The sequence below is a fragment of the Canis aureus genome, chromosome 3 (genome assembly GCF_053574225.1).
Source record: "Canis aureus isolate CA01 chromosome 3, VMU_Caureus_v.1.0, whole genome shotgun sequence".
Taxonomy (NCBI): Eukaryota; Metazoa; Chordata; class Mammalia; order Carnivora; family Canidae; genus Canis; species Canis aureus.
The window spans coordinates 56,039,066-56,059,760 of NC_135613.1; the positions used below are offsets into that span (position 1 = coordinate 56,039,066).

General features: G+C 52.7%; 2 protein-coding genes across 5 annotated transcripts; one reads left to right on the forward strand and one right to left on the reverse strand.

Moving 5' to 3' along the window:
* The first annotated feature begins 6,630 nt into the window (after positions 1-6,630).
* Positions 6,631-19,446, forward strand: SLC25A35 (solute carrier family 25 member 35). Of its 3 annotated transcripts, XM_077892708.1 has the most exons (6): positions 6,631-7,605; positions 8,479-8,544; positions 8,883-9,035; positions 9,357-9,491; positions 18,077-18,216; positions 18,539-19,446. In XM_077892708.1, the coding sequence occupies exons 1-6, from the start codon at positions 7,231-7,233 to the stop codon at positions 18,798-18,800; spliced, it is 1,131 nt and encodes a 376-aa protein (XP_077748834.1). In that variant the 5' UTR covers positions 6,631-7,230; the 3' UTR covers positions 18,801-19,446. The 3 variants fall into 3 exon arrangements, with proteins under 3 accessions (XP_077748834.1, XP_077748836.1, XP_077748835.1); XM_077892710.1 differs by lacking the exon at positions 18,539-19,446 and having other exon boundaries at positions 18,077-18,235; XM_077892709.1 differs by lacking the exons at positions 18,077-18,216; positions 18,539-19,446 and adding an exon at positions 9,662-9,999 and having other exon boundaries at positions 6,634-7,605.
* Positions 10,236-11,694, reverse strand: RANGRF (RAN guanine nucleotide release factor). Of its 2 annotated transcripts, XM_077892711.1 has the most exons (5): positions 11,497-11,694; positions 11,286-11,402; positions 10,905-11,061; positions 10,726-10,811; positions 10,236-10,515 (listed from the first exon to the last, which is right to left on the reverse strand). In XM_077892711.1, exons 1-5 carry the CDS (start codon positions 11,595-11,597, stop codon positions 10,392-10,394), a joined length of 585 nt encoding a protein of 194 aa, XP_077748837.1. In that variant the 5' UTR covers positions 11,598-11,694; the 3' UTR covers positions 10,236-10,391. The 2 variants fall into 2 exon arrangements, with proteins under 2 accessions (XP_077748837.1, XP_077748838.1); XM_077892712.1 differs by lacking the exon at positions 10,726-10,811.
* Positions 19,447-20,695: the final 1,249 nt, after the last annotated feature.

Genomic DNA, 20,695 nt, shown 5'->3' on the forward strand with positions numbered 1-20,695 from the left:
AGCAGACTTGGCTGCCCTCCCCCCATACCCCGCCCTGCAATGAAGGAAACTAGTCAATAGTGGGAGAAAATGACCCCCATACCCAAGGGAAGCAGAGCCAAGACATGGAGGGGGCCTGACATCTCATCTGGGTCCCTTGGACAGTCCCCCATTTCCTGAGCCACTGAATTCCCTTTTGTGCTAAAGCTAGCTTGAGCTGGGTTTCGTCACTTCTTGCTGAAAGAATCCTGATTATTACAATCCATTCCCAGTGCAAGATGTGTGGGTAGCTTTAAGGTTTTGCCATTATAATATATGCTGCAATTAACATATTTTTAAAAAATATGTATAGAAATCTTTTATTTATTTGAGAGAGAGAACATGAGTAAGAGGGGGGCATGGAGGGGAGCAGACTCCTTACTGAGCAGGGGGCCCAACTTGGGGCTCTATCGCAGGACCTGGGGGTCATGACTAAGCCAAAGACAGACATTCAACCAACTGAGCCACCCAGGTGCCTCATGTCTTTTTTTGCCCGAAACAAAACAAAACACTTTCCATTTGAAATTTGATGAACAAAGTAATCAGATTGGTTTTGATTCTCCTTGAGGATTCTTTTATGAAAGGACACATGAGTCCTCAGGTCTTATTTCTCATCTCTTGACCTCCACATCGGGCAGCATCGACTATTCCTTGAAAATCAGGTAGGGCCTGGCCAGACCAAGAGGCAAGACACAGGTGCCCACCTGGAGAGACCACAGAAGCACAGGTGCAGTAAAGAGGAATGTGGGCCCATCTGGAATCTTGGGGACATCTGGGTGGTTCAGTCGGTTAGACATCCGACTCCTGATTTCGGCTCAGGTCATGGGTCCTGGGATTGAGCCCAACATCGGGGTCGCCACTAAGCATGGACACTGCTTAAGGTACTCGCTCCCTCTGCCCCTCCCACTCCCCCACTCATGTGCACGTGTTCTCTCTCTCTCTCTCTCAAATAAAATATTTTTTTAAAGGAAATCTTAGCTTTTCAAAATGGAAAAAGTGATAAGAGGCTGGAGGAACAAGTAGAGGCCACAAAGTGCGGAACCATATGGGGCAGATGGGCACTGAAGCTTTCTGAGCTGAGATGGGGAGAAGGGACAGTAAAGTTTTAACCAGTCCCACACTCACTCTCCCATCTTCTGGTACCTGGTTGTCCTTTGAGGAACTGCCCCCCATTCCCATCATTCTAGTCCAGATGCCCCGTTCTGGGGGTGGTGCCTGGCCCACAAGCAGCCGGTCAACACACTCTCCCCTTGCCACTAAGGTTGGGTGGGGGCTGAGCATGCAACACAAGCAGGGCCAAAGCATAATTCACACAGGACTTACGCTCAAATTCATTGAAAAAGAGACTCGACTCTCCCTGATGGCTCGTTTCCACAGATGACTGCACAACCCTTCCCATCCCCATGCCCTATTGCTAGGTGACTCGGCTGCCACTCCTCTCATCAAGAGGAAGAATTTATTTTCCCTGCAATTCAGTCTGGGCTGGCCCAGCGACTTGTTTCGATCAAGAGAATTGCCGAGGAACCGACATTGTGCCTGTTTCGGGCCTGAAGAGGACTGGCAGCTTCTGCTTTGTTCTCTCAGGAGCCAGCCATCGTGTACAGAAATGTGGGCTAGACGACTGGGTGGTGAGAGGCCATGAGGAGGGAGGAACCACTGAGAGAATCAGGACGCCCACATGGCAAGGCCACCTTGGATCTTCCACCTCCAGCGCATCTGACACCATCCTGGGGCATCCACGCTGGGCCCTGCCCAAATTCTTTTTTTTTCTTCCTTGTTTTTTTGCTCAAATTCTTGATCCACAGATTCATGAGCAAGGAAATATTTTGTGTCTCAAGCCGCTAAGTTTTGGAATGATTCATTATGCAGTTGTGCACAAGCAAAGCACTGTCTTTCTACTGGGGCTGCTAGGCTAGAGGGGGGGACACAGGCCCAGAGCTGCTGGCGGCCATCAGGGAAGTGGCCTCAGAATAAAACCAACACAAGGGAGAGGCGGAGAGACACAGATTTGAGTCCCTCATCCCACTGGCCCAAAATCATAATTCTGTTTGCACTTTTCCATTAGGTGAGTTTATGAATTCCCATTCTGTAAGCTGGCTTGGGTTGGGTTTCTGTCATTTGTTGTTTTTTTTTAAGATTGTATTTATTTATTCATGAGAGACACACAGAGAGAGGCAGAGACACAGGCAGAGGGAGAAGCAGGCTCCCTGCGGGGAGCCTGATGTAGAACTTGATCCCAGGATCCTGGGATCATGCCCTGAGCTGAAAGGCAGACACTCAACCACTGAGCCACCCAGGTGCCCCAGGTTTCTGTCATTTGTTTTTTTGTTTGTTTTGTTTTTTTGGTTTCTGTCATTTGTAACCAAAAAAAGCCTCTTGCGAGGGGAGAGGAGCTCACAATGAAAGAAATGTTGAGTCTGAGTGGTCTCTGGGAGGACTGAGATCCTGAACTGCACTAGAATCCTTCTGGGAGTCCAGAACACTGGAGGCTCCTTTCTCATGTGGACAGCCACTAGGGTATGTATCCGGGCTGTGGTGTAAGATGAATCAGAAGAGGACAGTGAGGAGAGGATCGAGGGCTCTGGGAATCCATACAAGTTCTGATCCCAGTGGGGAGAGAGGATTCAGTCCCACTGCCACCAGGTGGAGTCTGAGCACTTCAGGTGCAGAAGAGGCACAGCCCAGGGCCCTCCACCTTCAGCATCCACCTCCCTCCCCCCCTCTGTGGTCCCACCCTTTCTCTCAGGCACCTGGTGCCCACCTCGGGGGTCCTCCTTCAACTCCTCTCAAATTTGTCTCAGAAAATTCATATCCAGAAAAAGATAACGGTTGACAGTAATCAAGATGACAGGGTGTTAGCAAAAGACTGGACACAAAGAGAGGCGCCTGGGTAGCACAGGTGGTTGAGTGTCTGACTCTTGGTTTCAGCTCAGGCTGTGGTCTCGGGGTCCTGGAATCGAACCCCACGTTGAGCTCCACACTGAGCATAGAGCCTGCTTTGGGCTATCTCACCCTCTCCCTCTGCCCCTCCCATCCCATGTTCTCTCTCTCAAATAAATAAGTGAATCTTTAAAAAAAGAAAAAAAAAAAAGATCAGGGCGCCTGGGTGGCTCAGTGGTTGAGCATATGCCTTTGCTCAGGGTGTGATCTCGGGGTCCTGGGATCTAGTCCCCCATCGTGCTCCCCACGGGGAGCTTGCTTCTCCCTCTGTGTCTCTGCCTCTGTGTGTGTGTGTGTGTGTGTGTGTGTGTGTGTGTGTCTCATGAATAAATACATGCAATCTTTTTTTAAGTAAAAGAAAGTTTTTAAATAGATAAAAAGCTCAATTGGAGAGAATACTCTAGAGAGAGACCATACAGATATATAGAGACTCTAGAGAGAGAGACTACACAAATACATTTAACTGATGTTTATCAAAAAAGCAAAGGCAGTTCAATGGAGAAAGGATAGTCTTCGCAACAAAGTTGCTGGCACAATTGGGACATAGATATGTTTTTTTTATTTTTTTATTTGTCTATTTATGAGAGACACAGAGAGAGAGGCAGATGGAGAAGCAGGCTCCCTGTGGGGAGCCCGATGTGGGACTCAATCCCGGGACTCCAGGATCACACCCTGGGCCAAAAGCAGGCACTAAACTGCTGAGCCACCCAGGGAACCCCATATATATATATATATATGATTTTTATTTATTCATTCATGAGAGACACAGGCAGAGGGAGAAGCAGGCTCCATGCAGGGAGCCCAACTTGGGACTAGATCCTGGGTCTCCAGGATCACAACCTGGGCTGAAGGCGGCGCTAAACCACTGAGCCACCCAGGTTGCCATATATATATTTTTTTTTTTTTTTTTTTTTTAAATCTCGACCCAGACCTTTACACCATTCACTCTAAAAACAAAAAACAAAAAACAAACAAAAAAACAAAAAACATAGACCTGTATGTAAAATATAAAACTATAAGATTTCTAGGAGAAAATATAGGAGCTAATCTAGGCTACCCTGGGTTTGGCAATATGCTTTTAGATACAACACCAAAAGCACAGTCTGTGAAGGACAAAAATTTGACATTAAATTTTGATATAATTAAAAACTTCTGCTCTGCAAAAGATACTGTAGGAGAATGGAAAGACAAGTCATAGGCGGTGAGTAAACATTTCTGAAACACATATCTGATAAAGGATGATTTCATCCAAGATACACAAATAGCTCTTCACCTCAACAAACAAAAACAACCCAATTAAGATCCGGCACCTCACTAAAGAAGATATACAACAGTATAAATTTCCAGCTCTAAAATGAGTTCTGGGGATCTAATGTACAGAATGGCAACTATGATTAACCGTAATATTGAAAGTTGCTAAGAGTGTAGACCTTAGAAGTTATCACCCCCCCACACACACACACACACATACACATAGGGTCATCATATGAGGGGATAGAGGTGCTAATCTTATTGTGGTGATCGTCTCACAATATATATGTACCAAGTCATCAAGTGTATACCTTAAACTTTCTTTTTTTATATACCTTAAAATTAACGTATGTTATATGTCAATGACATCTCCATAAAGCTGGGGTGGGGGAGATAAACAGATGGCAAAAAGCATATGAAAAGATGCTTGGCATCATTTGTCATTAGGAAATCACAAATTAAAACAGTAGGTACCACTGCACACCCATTAGAATGGCTAAGACTGGGGCACCTGGGTGACTCCGTGGGCTGAGCATCTGCCTTTGGCTCAGGTCATGAATTGAGCCCCAGGTGAGGCTCCTTGCTCAGAGGGATCTGCTTTTCCCTCTGATCCTGCTCATGCGCACTCTTTGTCAAATAAATAAAATCTTAAAAAAAGAAAAAGATTGGATGAACCTTAAATATATATTTGGGGGAAGACCTGGGTGGCTCAGTGGTTGACCATCTGCCTTCGGCTCAGGGTGTGATCCCGGGGTCCTGGGATAAAGTCCCACATCGGGCTCCCTGCATGGAACCTGCTTCTCCCTCTGCCTGTGTCTCTGTGCCTCTCTCTCTCTCTCTCTCTCTGGATCTCATGAATAAATAAATAAAATCTTAAAAAAAAAAAAAAAAAAAAAAAGATTCTCATCCCATCCACCAGGTGGAGAAATCTGGGAGCATCCCTTGGAAATTTTCTGAGGACTGTTTCAGTCCCTCTTGAGAAGCCCGGTGGGAAGTCCTGCTATTTGCTGTACTTTGCTCTGACCCCTCCAGTCTCCCTAAGGCTCAATGTGGTAGCAGGACAATGGCGAGATAGAGATGACTCAGACCCAGTCCCCAGGGGGTATCTAAGAACTCCTTGGGTAGGGAAGGAGTCAGACAGTAAATAACTGCTAATTAAAATGAGAAATGTGGATAACTGTTAGAGGAGCAGAGCCAGAGGGAAACAGCTTGAAAGTGGAGAACTTGCCAAAGCTTCCAGGGTCAGGAGAGACATAGCTCAAGGTGAGGAAGGATTGGGAATCACCAAAGGGGGTTAGAGTCATTTCCAGCCGTGGAAACAGGATATGCAAGTGTCACAGGGGTCTGACAGCCTGTGACTTTTCTGGAAACCTGCTATCTGAGCACTTAGTAGGAGTCCAACACTTGCACCCAGGTAAGAGCAATAGATACTTAGCATTCCCATTTACAAAAGAATCTCTGAAATTTTAAATAATTTGCCTAAGGTCATCTAGCTGGTAAGCAAATAGACACACACAGGAACTCCAAAGGGCACTCTGAGTCTAAATGTGGTGGCTGCTTCACACGCAGGCAGACAGCCTCTGCCGCCGCCTCCTCCTCCTCCTCCTGCCTCATCCTTTCTTCCTCCAAGCCTTCTTTCTCCCTCAAGCCCTTCCCGGAGTGGCTAGCTCCCCCAGCCTCTTTCACCAGTTCACCCGTGATTAACAGCTACCAGACTCACGAGCAAGGACAGGAGTCCAGAATCCCAGGCGCCCTCCCACCGCTAGCTGATAGTGGAAGGCTAAACCCGGGGATCAACCTCCCTGTCTAGCCCGGGTCCGCCCTTCTCTGGATTGCGGCGAGGATCAAGAGCTCAGGGCTGTGAGTGCGCTCCCACGCCATCCTTCGCTGCCCGCAGCCAGCCGCACCCTGGCTCTGGGACCTACGGATCCGGTCGCCGGCCTTAGAGATCGGCCCGGTCCAGCAGGTGTGTCCCCTCCGCACCTGTGGGCGGAGCCCCAGCTTCCGGGCTCACCTGGCGCCAGAATCGGCGGGCGGGGGGGGGGGGGGGGGGGCTAGCAGATCCGCAGGCTGGCAGTCCCCGCCTGCCGCCGACCCGGACTGGAGGGAAGGGAGGGGCGCCCTCCACCTGCCCCGGGAGCGGCGCCAACACCCCACCCCACCCCACCACCATCCCCCGCCCAGTAGGGGGCTGCTGCCTCGGCTCGCCAAGCTGTCCTCCCCGCTCGGCCCCCGGGGCGCCCCTCCCGGAGCCCCGAGTCTGGGGCGCGGGCGCCGGCGCCGGCGCGGGGAGAGTTAATTCCAACGCTCTCCACGCGGATTCCGGGGGCCGGGCCGCCGAGGGCGCCTCCCATTGGCCGCGGAGCTGGCTCGGCGCTGATTGGCTGGCGCTGCCGGCCCCCGCTCGCCTCGGCTCCCTATTGGGCGCCGCGCTCCGCTGCTGGAGTGTGGCGGCCCGGCCTCCGCAGGCTCCCCGGGCCGAGCTGCTGCGAGCTCCGGCAGCTGCCTGGGGACATCATCCCCGGCCCGGAGTTCCGACTTCCTTCACCCCCACCCCCGATCCAGACGCCACCGATCTCCTCCCGGATCCTCTTCCTCCGTAACCTGCTGGTTTTCTTTTTCCTCTCTCTCTCGGCTCCCATCGCCCCAATCCGCCTTTCCCTTCCCTGCTCCCGGGCCCGTGGCTGACCATCCCCATCATCCCACCTGCCATCCGCCTGGCTTCTGCCCCTCCTTGACCTCGGATCCCGTGACCGACGGGGCACTGCCATAACCTTCCCACCAGACTCTCCTAAACTCCTTTTCCTTCTCTCTTTGCCAGCTCCTGACTCCCAAATTCCAGCTAACCTTTGACCTCTTGACATCTGACCCTAACATTCTTCACCCCAAATCTCTCAGTTCCTGCCTCCTGCAGTCCAAACTTGCCAAGACGGAGGCCTACCCCCTGAGTTCTGACTCCATTTCTGAGGCTCATTTTTACTTTCTTACTCCTGGGTCACTTCCTGTCACTGCGACCCCACCATGGACTTCTTGATGAGCGGCCTGGCAGCCTGCGGGGCCTGTGTGTTCACCAACCCTCTGGAGGTGGTAAAGACCAGGATGCAGTTGCAGGGAGAATTGAAGGCCCCCGGCACCTACCAGCGGCACTACCGAAATGTCTTCCACGCTTTCATCACCATCGGCAGGGTGGATGGCCTGGCTGCCCTGCAGAAGGGACTGGCCCCTGCCCTCTTATACCAGTTCCTGATGAATGGCATCCGCCTGGGCACCTACAGCCTGGCTGAGGCCAGAGGCTACCTGCATACTGCCGAAGGCACCCTCAGCCCTCCGCGAAGCGCAGCAGCTGGGGCCCTGGCTGGGGTCATGGGAGCCTATTTGGGGAGCCCCATCTACATGGTGAGAGGAAGGGTCTTGCCTGGGGCCTCCAGGCAGACCCTTGGTGTAGGGTGGGGCCTGGGCCTTCACAATCTGACACTGAGATTGGAAGTGGGTTTGTGCAGGGAACAATGAAGAATCTGAGTAACATCGTCAGTGGGTGTAGGGATGAGGGAGAGTCCTGGGCACCACAGAATTATAATCCCACAGTCTCCTCCTTTGAGTTTTCTGGAATAGGTAAAGGATCAATAGCCTGAGGCCCAGAGAAGGGAAGTGACCAGCTCAAGGTCACACAGCTGCTTGCTGCTAGGACTAGGTTCTGCTTAGTGTTCCTCCTGGAAGACACTGGCGGTCAGGCAGTTCTATAAGAGAGGCAAATCTGGTCTCACTCTAGGATATGACATTCAGAAACAGTGACCCCTCCAAAGTCAGCCTCCACATGCCTCCTTGGGGCTTGGGAGCCAGAGAGCAAGTTTTACGGCAACCTGCCCCAGAGTTGGATGGAGGAGTCTGGTCATGGTGGTAACTAGAGATCCAGTCTGGGAATAGGAGCTGACATGAGAGGCCGGACACCCAAGTGCTGCCTAACAGGGACAGTCTTAGGAAATGTTGCCATTCTCTAACCTGTCCATCCCCCACTCAACCCCCAAGGGAAGGAAGATGTAGAGGGCGTGGGGTATCTTGCAGTGCTAGGAGATCCATCCCCTGGGACCGGAGCCAAGGGACACAGAGTCTCATGACCAACGTGTTAAGTGGGAACAACAACAATGATCAGATTAAAAGGATACTCCTTGCTGAACACCCTGGAGGAAGTGTGATAGGGTCAGGCGTTCAAGTCTTTGAGGTGGGAGGCTGACCACTGGGCCGTAGGCCATGACATTCTCTTGTCCCCAGGTAAAGACACACCTGCAGGCACAGGCAGCCTCAGAAATTGCTGTAGGACATCAGTATAAGCATCAGGTAAGTGTTTTCCAACCCTACTGGGGTCCCTGCCCATTCTTTCCCGTTCCCCCCACTTCCTGCACCACCCACCCCGCAGCTCTCTGCCTGTGCCCAACTGCTGCAAGGCAGCCATGGCTTGCCTAGCCCACCGATTCAGCACCCACCCCCTGCCCCTCCTGTGGAGTGGTGAGGAAGAGAACAGTGCGGGTGATAGAAACATTCCAAATCTAAGTCCACATGGAACTGGTTGTCCAGACACCGGGTGCCCGTTCAAGACCCCTCTTTGGCAGGGTTAGGTGGCAGCTCCCTGATGCCGGGGTGACTGAAGCCCGCCCCCGTGGTCTTCCCCCTACCAGGGCATGTTTCAGGCGCTAAGCAAGATTGGCCAGAAACATGGTCTGGTGGGGTTGTGGCGTGGGGCCCTGGGCGGCCTGCCCCGAGTTATCATCGGTTCTTCCACCCAGCTCTGCACCTTCTCATCCACCAAGGACTTCATCACTCAGTGGGAGGTACTGCCCGGCAAAAGGGATGGGGCCACACTGGGGGTGCGGGCAGTGGGAGGGCAAGCTGAATTGGGGCCCATGAATGTCGCATGGTGATGTTCGATGCGAGGGAATGGCAGGAGGACTTGAGGGTCACAGACTCTTTACGCCCTTCCCATGATCCTCTTGTCACCTCATCCCAGATGGTGCATCTGAGTGCTGGAGCATCCTGCCCTTGGGAGCTCCCTGAGTTACAGGCTCTCTACTCTATCCCCAGGGCAGGGCCCCGTTCTTTCCCAGGGGTTAAACAATTGGTTGACAAAATTCTCTTCCTCCCTCCACCCTTAGATATTTCCTCCCCAGAGCTGGAAGGTTGCTCTGGTGGCTGCCATGGTGAGTGGCATTGCAGTGGTCCTGGCCATGACACCCTTTGATGTGGCCAGTACAAGGCTCTACAACCAGCCCACAGATGCTCGGGGCAAGGTAAGGGGGTACTCTGGAGTGCCAGCAGGCAGGGAAGGCCAGGCGGTGGGTGAAAGCAAATTGTGGGTGCAGGTGGGACAGCCTAAAATGCAGCCCGCTGAGATGACGCCCCTGGTGGGCTCTGACAGACTCCTTCCCTGTGCTCTCCCTCCCTCTCAACCCGCTCTCAGGGCCTCATGTACCGGGGGATCCTGGATGCTCTGCTGCAAACTGCTCGGACAGAGGGCATTTTTGGCATGTACAAGGGTATAGGTGCCTCCTACTTCCGCCTTGGCCCCCACACCATCCTTTCCCTCTTCTTCTGGGACCAGTTACGCACCCTCTACTACACGTACACCAAATGACAACAGCCACTCTTGCACACACCACCAAATCAGCACTCCTTGGACACTTCTGCCTCCACTACTATATCCTGGTGACTTCTGACCAGGTGACCTGTCATCCACCCAAGGGGGACAGCCAACACCACTCCCCATCTGTTTTCTCAGGGTTAAATCACTACAAGGAACAGTCTGCCTCCCTTCCTTGGGTGTCACTTTAAACCTTCCCTACCCATCCTCCTGGACACGTCACACCCCCTCTCTCAGGGCAGAGCCAATCACTCCAAAGTATTCCCTCCTTTTATGTGGATGGCCTTGGGTCCCCTTCTGATCCTATGCACAAACTTTTAACCCCCCACTCCAAGACCAAAAGGAACCAGGGGGGACCCAGGTGTCTTGTTGGATTCAGCAAGGCACAGAGATATTATCTTCGTTATAAAGCAAGTTTATTTCTGCAGACAGGAGGTGTCTTATGTTTATGCACAGGGAAGGAATTAAGGGCATATATCCAACTCCTTGGTCCCCTTGCAGAACGGGGTCCCTGTGTGCTTCAGCAGCTTTACGCAGTGTTTCAGCATCTTTACTGGGGACCAAAGATGTTGGGATCGTGAAGGGTCAGACTAGTCACCAGCTGTTCAAAGTCACCCAGGCTCCAGGGCAGAAGTGACAGATTTTCAGGACCAAGAGATAACCTATTGTCAGGGCTTGGGGGTGGGGGAACAGATGGAGAAAGAACATCATCCAGGCCTCAGGTGGTGACAGTCCCACTTCCTGTTCCCAGGAGGACCCCAAGCCTCTGGCCCTCTCCCTCTTTCTTGGAGGACCCCACCAGCCAGTCTCCCCGCTCTGCCCCTCCCAGCAGATCCTCCTGGGGGACCCAGTCATGAGCCATGTGTCCTTTCTGTCCTCCTTACGGGGGCTCATTGAAGGTGACCAGGACATCAGTCTGATAGCGGGGCAGCCGCAACAAAGCCTGGTGCACCATCACGTCCTTTGCTACCTGAAGGGATCAGGGTCAAGATGCTTACCTGACCCCGCCCCCCAGGGCCCCTCCCATCACCCCTCCAGGAATCTCACACTCCCGTGCTCTCACCTGGTGGTTTTCTTTAGCTACCTGCTGCTTGCCAGAGAGGACCCAGGCTTCTTGACAGTAGCTCCGGAGAGCCAGGTTCTCCGAAAGGAGGGGCTGCACACTGTCCACTTGCAGGGCCCTAGCCTCCTGCATCCCGCCCACGTCCTCAAAGTGGTACCTAGAGGAGGGGGCGCGGGCGGGGTCAGGGAGGGACGGTGACCGGCCGCCCACTCCCTCCTGCCCAGCATCATCGAGCCCTTTAAGCTTCGCTCACTTCCCGCGATAAGGTGTTGCCCTTGGGCTGTCTCACGGCCCTGATTAACCGTCCTGCCGCAGGCCCCGCCCACCTCTTCGGCTCCGGCCCTCCCATTGGCCAGCCGCGCGGGCGGCCGCCTCCCTCACCGCGCAGCCTCCTCGCCCTGCACGTGGGCCTGCAGCTCCAGAAGTTCCACGATCAGGCTCTGGTCAGTCACGCGGTGGCAGAAAACTTCCTGATTGTCCGGGACCGGTCGCAGGTCGCTGGAGAGAGTCGAGGCAGACCCCCCCCACCGGCTGAGCCCTCGCTTCTCCCCTCATCCCACCGGACGGGTCCGCGGCGCTCGCGCCTTCTCACCTTACGTCAAGGGCCCCCGGAGGCAGAGTGGCGGAGAAGGCGCCCCCGAACAGCGGGTAGTCTCGCGTGGGCTCCATGGGCCTGGGACTGGGTGCGGGCATCAGAGAGATATAGAAGAAACTCACGTGTGGCCACGCGGCATCACCATCACCGCCGCCGCCTCCGGTCCACCTTAGCTCCCGCCCCTTTACGGGTTGGCCCCGCCCCCTCGGCCGCGCTGGCCAATTAGCGTCTGCGCCTTGGGGGGCGGTGCCCAGCGGGGCGGCTCCCGGAAGCCTGGCTCTCGCGGGGGCGGAACCTGGGGGCTGCCGCGGGCTGCAAGCGGCGAGGTCCGACCCTGGCGCCGGGGTTTGTGAGCGCCCGGTGCCCTCCAGCCCGCGCCCACAGTCTCCCTTCTTTAAAGAGGTCGCGCCTTCTGAGACTGTCGCTTGAGACCTTCCTTGGGGACCCTTGCTCGGGCAAGGGGTTGACGTCTGGGTGGGGTCTCCTGAATCGGGAGAATACCTTTGAAGGTCTTGCAGCTCCCTTCTTGGGGGGGACTTGGAGGCAGCGAGCTGCAAACCCGACCGCTAATTCCCCGGATGCGGGGATTTAGGGGAACAGTGGGGCCAGGTGTGAGGCCCTTCCTGCAGGCGAGACCCAACCCGCGGATTAGGCGTTTAATCCGTCTCAAATCTTGCCTTGAGAACTCGGTGGGGGTGGGTGGGGTGGAGAGGCTGGCCGCCCCCACACGCACCTGGAGGAAAACACGGATTAAACCCTCTGTTGTTTCTCTTTCATTGATTTTTTAGAATGTTCTCAAAAGTTTTCGCCCAGTTACATTCTCCCAGCTGATTTCTCCATTCGTGTTTAATCCCCAGCGCCTGCCAGTGTTCAGAACATAACAGGGCCATTAGGTATTGTGGGATGAATGGATAAACGCCTTACCCACGGGGTTCCAAGTGCTGCCTCTACTTACGGACCCTAATGATTTCATGGCCCTGGGGCCAGGGGACTCCTCATTTTGGGGCCCCTTACCGAAGCTGGAGATACAAAGGCAGTTAGGTCATGATCCCTGCCTCACCAAGGACTGCTGGGAACACTTTGAGTATTAAAGGTTGACCCAAAATTCACCAGGGCATCCTAGGGGTGTTTTAGGCGCTAAACCGCTGCGCCACCCAGGGATCCCGACTTGGAACTTTTGAAAGGGCGTATCTTGGGAGATGGAAGTGTATTGGCTTGGCCAGGGTGCAGTGAGGGACAGGTGGCAGGAGCTGGAAACAGTGACACTGGAGAGGACTTGTGCACTTTTTTTTTTTTTTTTAAGATTTTATTTACTTATTCATGAGAGACACAGAGAGGCAGAGACACAGGCAGAGGGACAAGCATGCTTCCTGGGGGGAGCCCGATGCGGGGCTCGGGACTCCATCCCAGGACCCCGGGATCACGCCCTGAGCCCAAGGCAAATGCTCAACCACTGACTCACCCAGGTGCCCCTTGTGCACGGTTTTTATAGAGCGTCCTAAGGAGCTGGGACTGTCCCCTTCTGACCACCAGTCTCAGACTTCTCTAGTCCTTATGTCCTCGTCTCTAAAATATTGTTAGGATTAAAGGAGCTATGGAGGTAGCTGGATCTGGATCGGTTTCTGGGCAGAGAGTGAACCAGGTTTGATCCATGGGGAATTTTAGAGAGGAGGGGAGTGTTGCAGACCTGAGAGTGAGAGAAGGAGCCCAGACAAGGAAAACCAAGGGAGCTAGACCAGAGGAGTCTACTTTACGCTGCCTCTGTCTCTCTGTCCCTCCCTCTTCATTTCTGCTGGTCTGCCACCCGCCCCTACCCCCAACCCAACTCCACAGGGCAATACTGGCTCTAGCTGCTTTGTGAGCAGTCAAGCAAATAGGGAAACTTTGGAAAGAGACTTTCAAGAACAAAGAAGTTAATAAGGCCTTGGCATTGGGACAAGGTGGGGTAGGGAGTGGCTACCCCCAGGAGGAGGCCCCACAGGATTAAGGAGACTGAGGAGAAAGTGCCCCTGCCCCTGACTTCCTGATTTGGGGTCTCTGGCATGCCAGGCACTATGCTCTTCGAGGAGCCTGGTGCAGCTGGGGACTTCTGGCCTGCCACAGTTCTTGAGTTCATGGGACACAGGTTAGGTAGGCTCTTCCAGGTGGTAAGAAGCAGATCTCCACGAAGGGAAACAGGCACAAGACCAGACCTCCTCTGGTTGAGTGGAGTGGAAAGCCACCCTAACTTGGCAAATTCCCACTTGGACTTCACTTCCCTCCCTTTCATCCTTCACTTCTGTCTGTGTGTCTGGCAGTTCTTGGGGCCCTCTCAACTGCTGACTCTTATATATGGTCCAATTCAAAATCCCAAGAAATAGAATTTAATTGGGTCATTCAACCTGGGGACCTATTTGGCAAGCTCTCCTGCCTGGCCATTCCCAGGCCACGAGCCAGATATGAGTGAGATCCGTCGTCCAACTGGCTGTGGCTATGGGTATATGGGACAAATCTCAGGAGGCAGAGGTGGCCCGAGCCATTTTTCTCAGATCGCTGGTTGAAAGAGACCTGCAGCTGATGGATTCCACACCCCTTCTCCCATGCCCTGCGTGCAGTCGATACAACTGGCTTCTCTGGGGGCAGATGTCCCAGAGCCCCAGGTGGAAAATGATGAACTTGTACCAGAGAGGGGGCTCCGTACCCAAACTCAAGCATCAATTTTGGAGGGATTTTTTTTAATATTTAATATTTCTATAAAGCAGAAGTTTTGAACATTTGGGGTTTTTTTAAGATTTTATTTATTTATTCATGAGACACACAGAGAGAGGCAGAGACACAGGCAGAGGGAGAAGCAGGCTCCTCACAGAAGCCCCATGTAGGACAGACACTCAATGGCTGAGCCACCCAGGGGTCCCGAATCTTTTTTTTTCTACTATTCATCCCCTTGGCAGTTTGGCAGGGGCCCATAGACCCCTACTCAGAACAATGTTTTCAGATTCACAAAATAAAATATGTAGGGAGACAAAGGAAATGAAAATATTCAAATACAATAATCAAAATTAAAACCCCAGATTTTTGTTAGAGTAAAAATGTGCTGCTTTGTTATCACATTAAACAAGACTTAGCAGCAGATCTAAGTGTAACATCAAGCTGGCAATGCACATAGATTGAAGTTCAGGAGATCTGTGACAACTCTAATGTGGGTGCTGGTATCTGTGACTGCTGTTACCACAGAGTCTCTGGTGCTGGCTCATACCACTGTGCTCTGGTATCTACAATTACGATGACAAGAGATACTAAATTTCAAAAAAAAAGAGCCACTGGAAATAAGTAACTTTTCCCATCCACATTGATTGACTGGAGCTTAAGAAACCCAGCTATGAATTATGTGCCCTGGCCCTGCACCAGGCCCTAGGGGAAGATCAGTGGTAGCTACGGTAGGTTGCTAAACAAAGGCCTGGTATGACCATGGTGTTTGAGGAAGAATAGTGTGTCCTTGTATTGGGGATGATTCTGTAGCTGTCACCCAAACCCCCCCCACCACGGAACTTCCCAGCCCTTGTATCCCCCTAATCTTCCCCCCACCTCCCCATGCTCTCTATGCAAGGTACTCTGAACTTCCCTTGACCCCTTGACTGAGTCAGCCTCTTTCATGCCTCTGTTTTTTGCGGGGTTTTTTTTGTTTTTATTTTATTTTTATTTATGCATGAGAGGCAGAGACACAGGCAGAGGGAGAAGCAGGCCCCTGCGGGAAGCCCGATGCAGAACTCAATCCCAGGACCCCAGGATCATGCCCTGAGCCGAAGGCAGATACTCAACCACTGAGCCACCCAGGTGTCCCATGCCTCTGTGCTTTTACCCATGTGCCCTCCATCTAGAACTTTCTTTCTCCTGCTCTTTCCTGGCTAACTCATTACCCGGGTTCACTGCTCTTTCTGAGGATGGCTGTGACTGTGGCCTTCCCATCCTCACTGCAGGCACCCCACTGTGTTACAAAGGTCTAATCCCCAGGAAGGCAGGGACCATACCCAACTTTCACCTTTAGCTTCCCTGAGTTATGCAGGAGGGTAGGAGGGGGTTGGGGGACTGGCCTATCACTATTTATCATATGGATATTGCTTAAGAGACAAATAACAGGGATCCCTGGGTGGCGCAGCACTTTGGCGCCTGCCTTTGGCCCAGGGTGCGATCCTGGAGACCCGGGATCGAATCCCACATCGGGCTCCCAGTGCATGGAGCCTGCTTCTCCCTCTGCCTGTGTCTCTGCCTCTCTCTCTCTCTCTCTCTGTGACTATCATAAATAAATAAAAATTAAAAAAAAAAAAAAAGAGACAAATAACAACCGGTTATTTACCGATTAAGACCAGTCAAGAGATGTGCCATAAACAACTTGACTGGCGTTGGTTCCGGTTCCCAAACGGGGAAACTCCAAATCCTTGGGATTTTCCAAGTGACAAGAGTTCTTTGTTCTTCAAGGTGAGCCCTGATAGTTTACATGAAGGCGATGACTAGATAGTTTATGCAAAGAGAAGAATCAGGGTGAGGGTAGGCCACACACCATAGAGACCAACCCTGGAATGGAAAGGGTTGGAACTTTGAGCCACTTGATAGCAACCTAATAAAACCCCAAGCCCCTTGGGCAGCCTGGGTGGTTCAGCGGTTTAGTGTGGCCTTCAGCCCAGGGTGTGATCCTGGAGACGGGGGGGGGGGGGGGTTGAGTTGAACCTCTGGGCATTTCAGGAACTGTGGGATTTATAGCCAGTTGGCCAGAGATGTGGTTACTTAGGGACTTGTAAGATTTATGGTTGGCATCTGAAATGAGTGTTGGCTGGTGGAAAACAGACTGTACCTTGAGGCATCCGATGCTTATTGCAGTTGGTGTTAGACCAGTCAGGGTGAAACAGAATAAGAAGTCGGTAATATCCCAAGTTCAGGGGGATGAGGGTCTACACTAAGCTCGTAGAGAGACAGGAGAGGAAGAGATGAAGCCAGAAAAGCAATAAGCAAGAGAAGCCATAGTCTGGGGGGTCCGCAAAGCGTAGAGGAAGCATGAAGAGAGTGTCAAAGATGGTGGCCAGGCCAAGAAGAATGGTGACGCCCATGACAGAAGTAGGCAGTGAAGGGTTTGGTTGTGGACAGGGCAAAGAGGAGAGAGGGCCTCTGTTCTTGCCCCTAAGTCACAAGACTGGGTGCTTTACTGCCTCCACTTCCCAGAGGTAGAGTCCAGCCCCTCTGATCCTGCCATTCCTCCTTTTGGGTGTGGGATTGTCCAAGCCAGTGACACCGAGACAAGTGCACCAAGTGACCATACTCAGCGACATTCCTCAGGACCCTCTGCCTGGAGCTGGCAAAGGGCATGCGCCCTCCGAATGAGTGTCATGTTCTCCTAGCTTGGTTCTGGCAGCCCGCACTTTTGACCTCTCGATGGACACGGGCCCTCCTGCATTTCACATGTGTCTCTCAGCATCTGTTCCAGAAGTAGGAGGAGGAGGTGACTTGGGAGAGGTGGTACACTGTAGCACACATCCCCCACCCTCCATCGCCTCCCCCCACCCCCCATGGCCTGGCCTGCCTCTGAGGGAGGGAGGAGGTGTGGGGAGGGGTCTCGTGGCAGCTCTTCAGAATCTGATGGATCCTCAAGGGGAGGGGGAGGTACGTTACATTCTCATGGGTGAGGAGGGGTCTCCTCGGGCTACAGTCCCTGTGTCTTTAACCCCCGGGGTGGGAGTAGGGGTGGGAGGGTGGGGGAAGCCCCCTATTCCTTCCCTTGGAACCTTCTGGAAGGTATCGTTGGGAATCCATGGGGCCCCAGCCCCCAAAGTGCCACACAACTTTGTGCTTTTCATCTGCTTTAGTTAGCTAATACATCACTTCCTTGTAACCAGCCACAGGGGAAGTGTTGGGGGTGGGGGCAGGCTGCATGCACTCAGTTGGGAGAGGATCTTGGGGCCAGAAGAGTTTGCCTCGGTCAGCAGAGCTAGGACTTGGCGGTGGAGGGCTTGGGCTGGCTCCCTAGGCCCTCTGTTGCCCTGGCTTCCTTCCCAAGGGCATCCCAGGATATTCCCGCGACTCAGGTGGTGGGAAGCCAGCCACTGAGCCTCCTAATTTTACTGCCAACCCCTTAAACACGGTTGCCGGACCTCCTAGGTGACCTTCTCCGTACGTACATACACCAGGGGCTCCCAGATCATCTCCATCCCAGACCTCTCCCGCCAGCCTGCTGGATACCTCCGTTCTCGCGGCCCACTAACACCTCAGTCCCAGCGCGGCAAAGCAGAGCCCATCACCTTCCTCCCAGCCTCTGTGATCCAATCACAACTACAGAGATCAGCACCCACCTGGTGGTCCAACCAGGAAGTCTGGGCTTCACCCATGGGCTCCGCTCTGTCCTCATCCTCTCACATCCAGTTCCTGGTGATTCTGCACCCCAGCGGCTCTGGGATCCTTCCATCCCCTTCCATCTGGGCTTCCACTGCACGCCCCAGTTGAAGCCAGCATTTCCTGCCTGGAGAGTGCTGTGCCTGCTTCCTGGCACTTCATTCTGCTCTTCTCAGGTGTCCTCCGGTGTCCTTACTCCTTTCCTTTCCTATCATGACAGGTGTCCTGTCATTCCTGGGAAGCCCTCGCTGAGCCTGACAGGTGGTGCCCCGTTCCCTGCAGAGCACTCCCGTGGCACCCTGAGCCTCTCCTAGAAGATCCTCCGTGGAGATGGTTCCTTTCGGCTCTATCTCCCTCCCTGTGAGTGCCCTGGGAGGAGGCCCTTCACCATTCTCTTTACCTGAGTGAGAGATCCTCTTGAATCCCCCCCATTCTGTGGCCACAGGCTGACCTGGCAGATAAAGAAGCTGCACAAACCCACCCCTCCCCGGCATGGGGGGCGGGGAGTGACACAGTCGCAGGCACTCCTAGTGGGCTGCTCACACAGGAAGGTGTTTCCTGGAACCTGAGACAGGATTCCAATCCAAGCCCCACCCTAGCAGCCCATGGGGCTCCACTGTCTGGCTGGTGCTGCCCCCACATGTCCAAGGACTGGCTGAAATTTCTTTAATTTCCACCCCAGAGTCAGGAGGTGGGGAGATGGGCCTGCCTGCGCCCCCGGACCCTGTTGGCTGCCAGGCAGGTGTTACATTGAGAAAAAGGTAAGACTTACTGTTTTTGTGTCCGTCTACCCCCCCTACACACACACACACACACACACACACACACACACACAGTGTCCCTCATTTGATGTCATAAGAGCTTGTCACTTTGAACCACTAGAGAAAGGAAGTAAAAGAAATAAATGCTTGAGAGGACCTGTGAAGCTGAGCCACCGGAAATGAGAATCACTGAGTGATTTTTTCTTTTATAGAAGAAAAAAAATCTATCAATCTTTACTAATGTTAACATTTATATTTATTCATGTGTTCCACCTGTACTTACTGAGCACCTAGAGGGTGACAGGTGCCATACGAGGTGGTGAGAGAGAGGTAGAGACACCGGCAGAGAAGAAGCAGGCTCCATGTAGGGAGCCGGATGCAGGACTCAATCCTGGGACCCCAGGATCATGCCCTGGGCCGAAAGGCAGGCACCAAATGACTGAGCCATCTGGGAATCCCTCAACTGAGATTGTTGATCAAATGAATTCTGTGTTAAGATTGCAAAAGTGAAGAATACGCCGCAGCAGTGACTTGGGCTGGAAAGGGTGTGCGGAGCTCCCAGCATCAAGCTGTTGACTGATGAAACCCCAAAAAAGGAAGGGACTTTATTAGCTTTAGATGTTGCTACAGAAGTGTTTTGTTTTGTTTTGTTTTGAGTGAGAGAGTGAGTGTGAGCTCCAGGGTGGGGGGCAGAGGAAGAGGGAGAGAGAGGATCCCAAGCAGACTCCGTGCATGCTCAGTGCAGAGCCTGACACGAGGCTCAATCTCATGCCCCTGAGATCATGATCTGAGTGCAAATCAAGAGTCAGATGCTCAACCAACCAAGCCACCCAGGCAGCCCTATTTTTTTTTAAGATTTTAAAAATAATCTCTGCACCCCATGTCGCTCAAACACACAACCCAGAGATCAAGAATCACATGCTCCACTGACTGAGCCAGCCAGGCGCCCCTAGGTGGCTTTTTTTAGAGCTGTACCTCCTCCGTTCCTGGCATATTGTTATTGTTGCTCTGCTGGAGGGCCCACTTAAGGCCTTTGACCTCTAATTCCCATTCCCTGTTTCCCCCATATGTGGGTTATGATAAATTTATGAGACAGTCTGCCCTGTTGTCTGGCTTTCTCAGAGAAAGCTGACAGGTTGGGATTTTGTCACATGGGGAATGATGAGAAGATAGTCAACTTATAGGGCATGGGATAAGTTCTGCCTGGAAGTCGGATGTGTGGGGAAGAAAGATGTGGCTTGGGGAGGGGGGTGTTATTGAGCTGGAGGTCCTGATGACTGAGATCTGAGTCCTGAAGATGAAGAAACAAGATGCAAGGAAGGGAGGTTATGGTCACAGGCAGGGTGCTTGGATCAGTGAACTTGGAGGTGCAGCAGATGTGGGTGATGACGAAACCCAAGGGAGGTGGTTGGCCAAGGTGGAATGTAGGAAGTCACTGGACAAAGGTCCAGAGCATTAAATGATTAAACGTGAATCCAGGACAATGGAAGGAATTGAGCAAGACTATGAACCAGGTACCAATGCCCTTGAAGAATAAGGGGGAGTTAGGAAGGGTGGCATAGGATAAGGTTTGGCTACAAGTGATAGAAAACATCAGAGTAAGGCTAAACATGACAGAAGTTTGTCTCTCACACATAAGGCCTCCGAGGCTCATATGTAGTCTTCAGTGTCAAGAGACCCAGTCTCCTCCTGTCTCATTACTCTGCACCACATGATGCCAAGTCCAAAATCTGCCTCATGGTCCAATATAAGGGCTGGAGTTCCAGCCATTACGTTTTCAATTCAGACAGCAGGAAGCAGGAACAGCTGAAGAGAAGAGAACACCTTTCCCTTAAGAATATAGCCCTCCCTGTTAATGGGCAGCTGGGAGGCGGCATCTTTCTTTTGAGCACACACAACCCCTGCAAAAATACTTGAGGGTTGTATTTGTAGATAGGGAGTCAGATATCGGGGAACAACTGGCCGTCGCTTCCACAGGGAATGATTGGGAAGCCAGCAGAGTACAAAGTAGGGGGTGAAGGTGATATACAGGATGATGTGAGCTTAAAGTGGGGCAAGATTTTCTTCAAAGGGGGTGG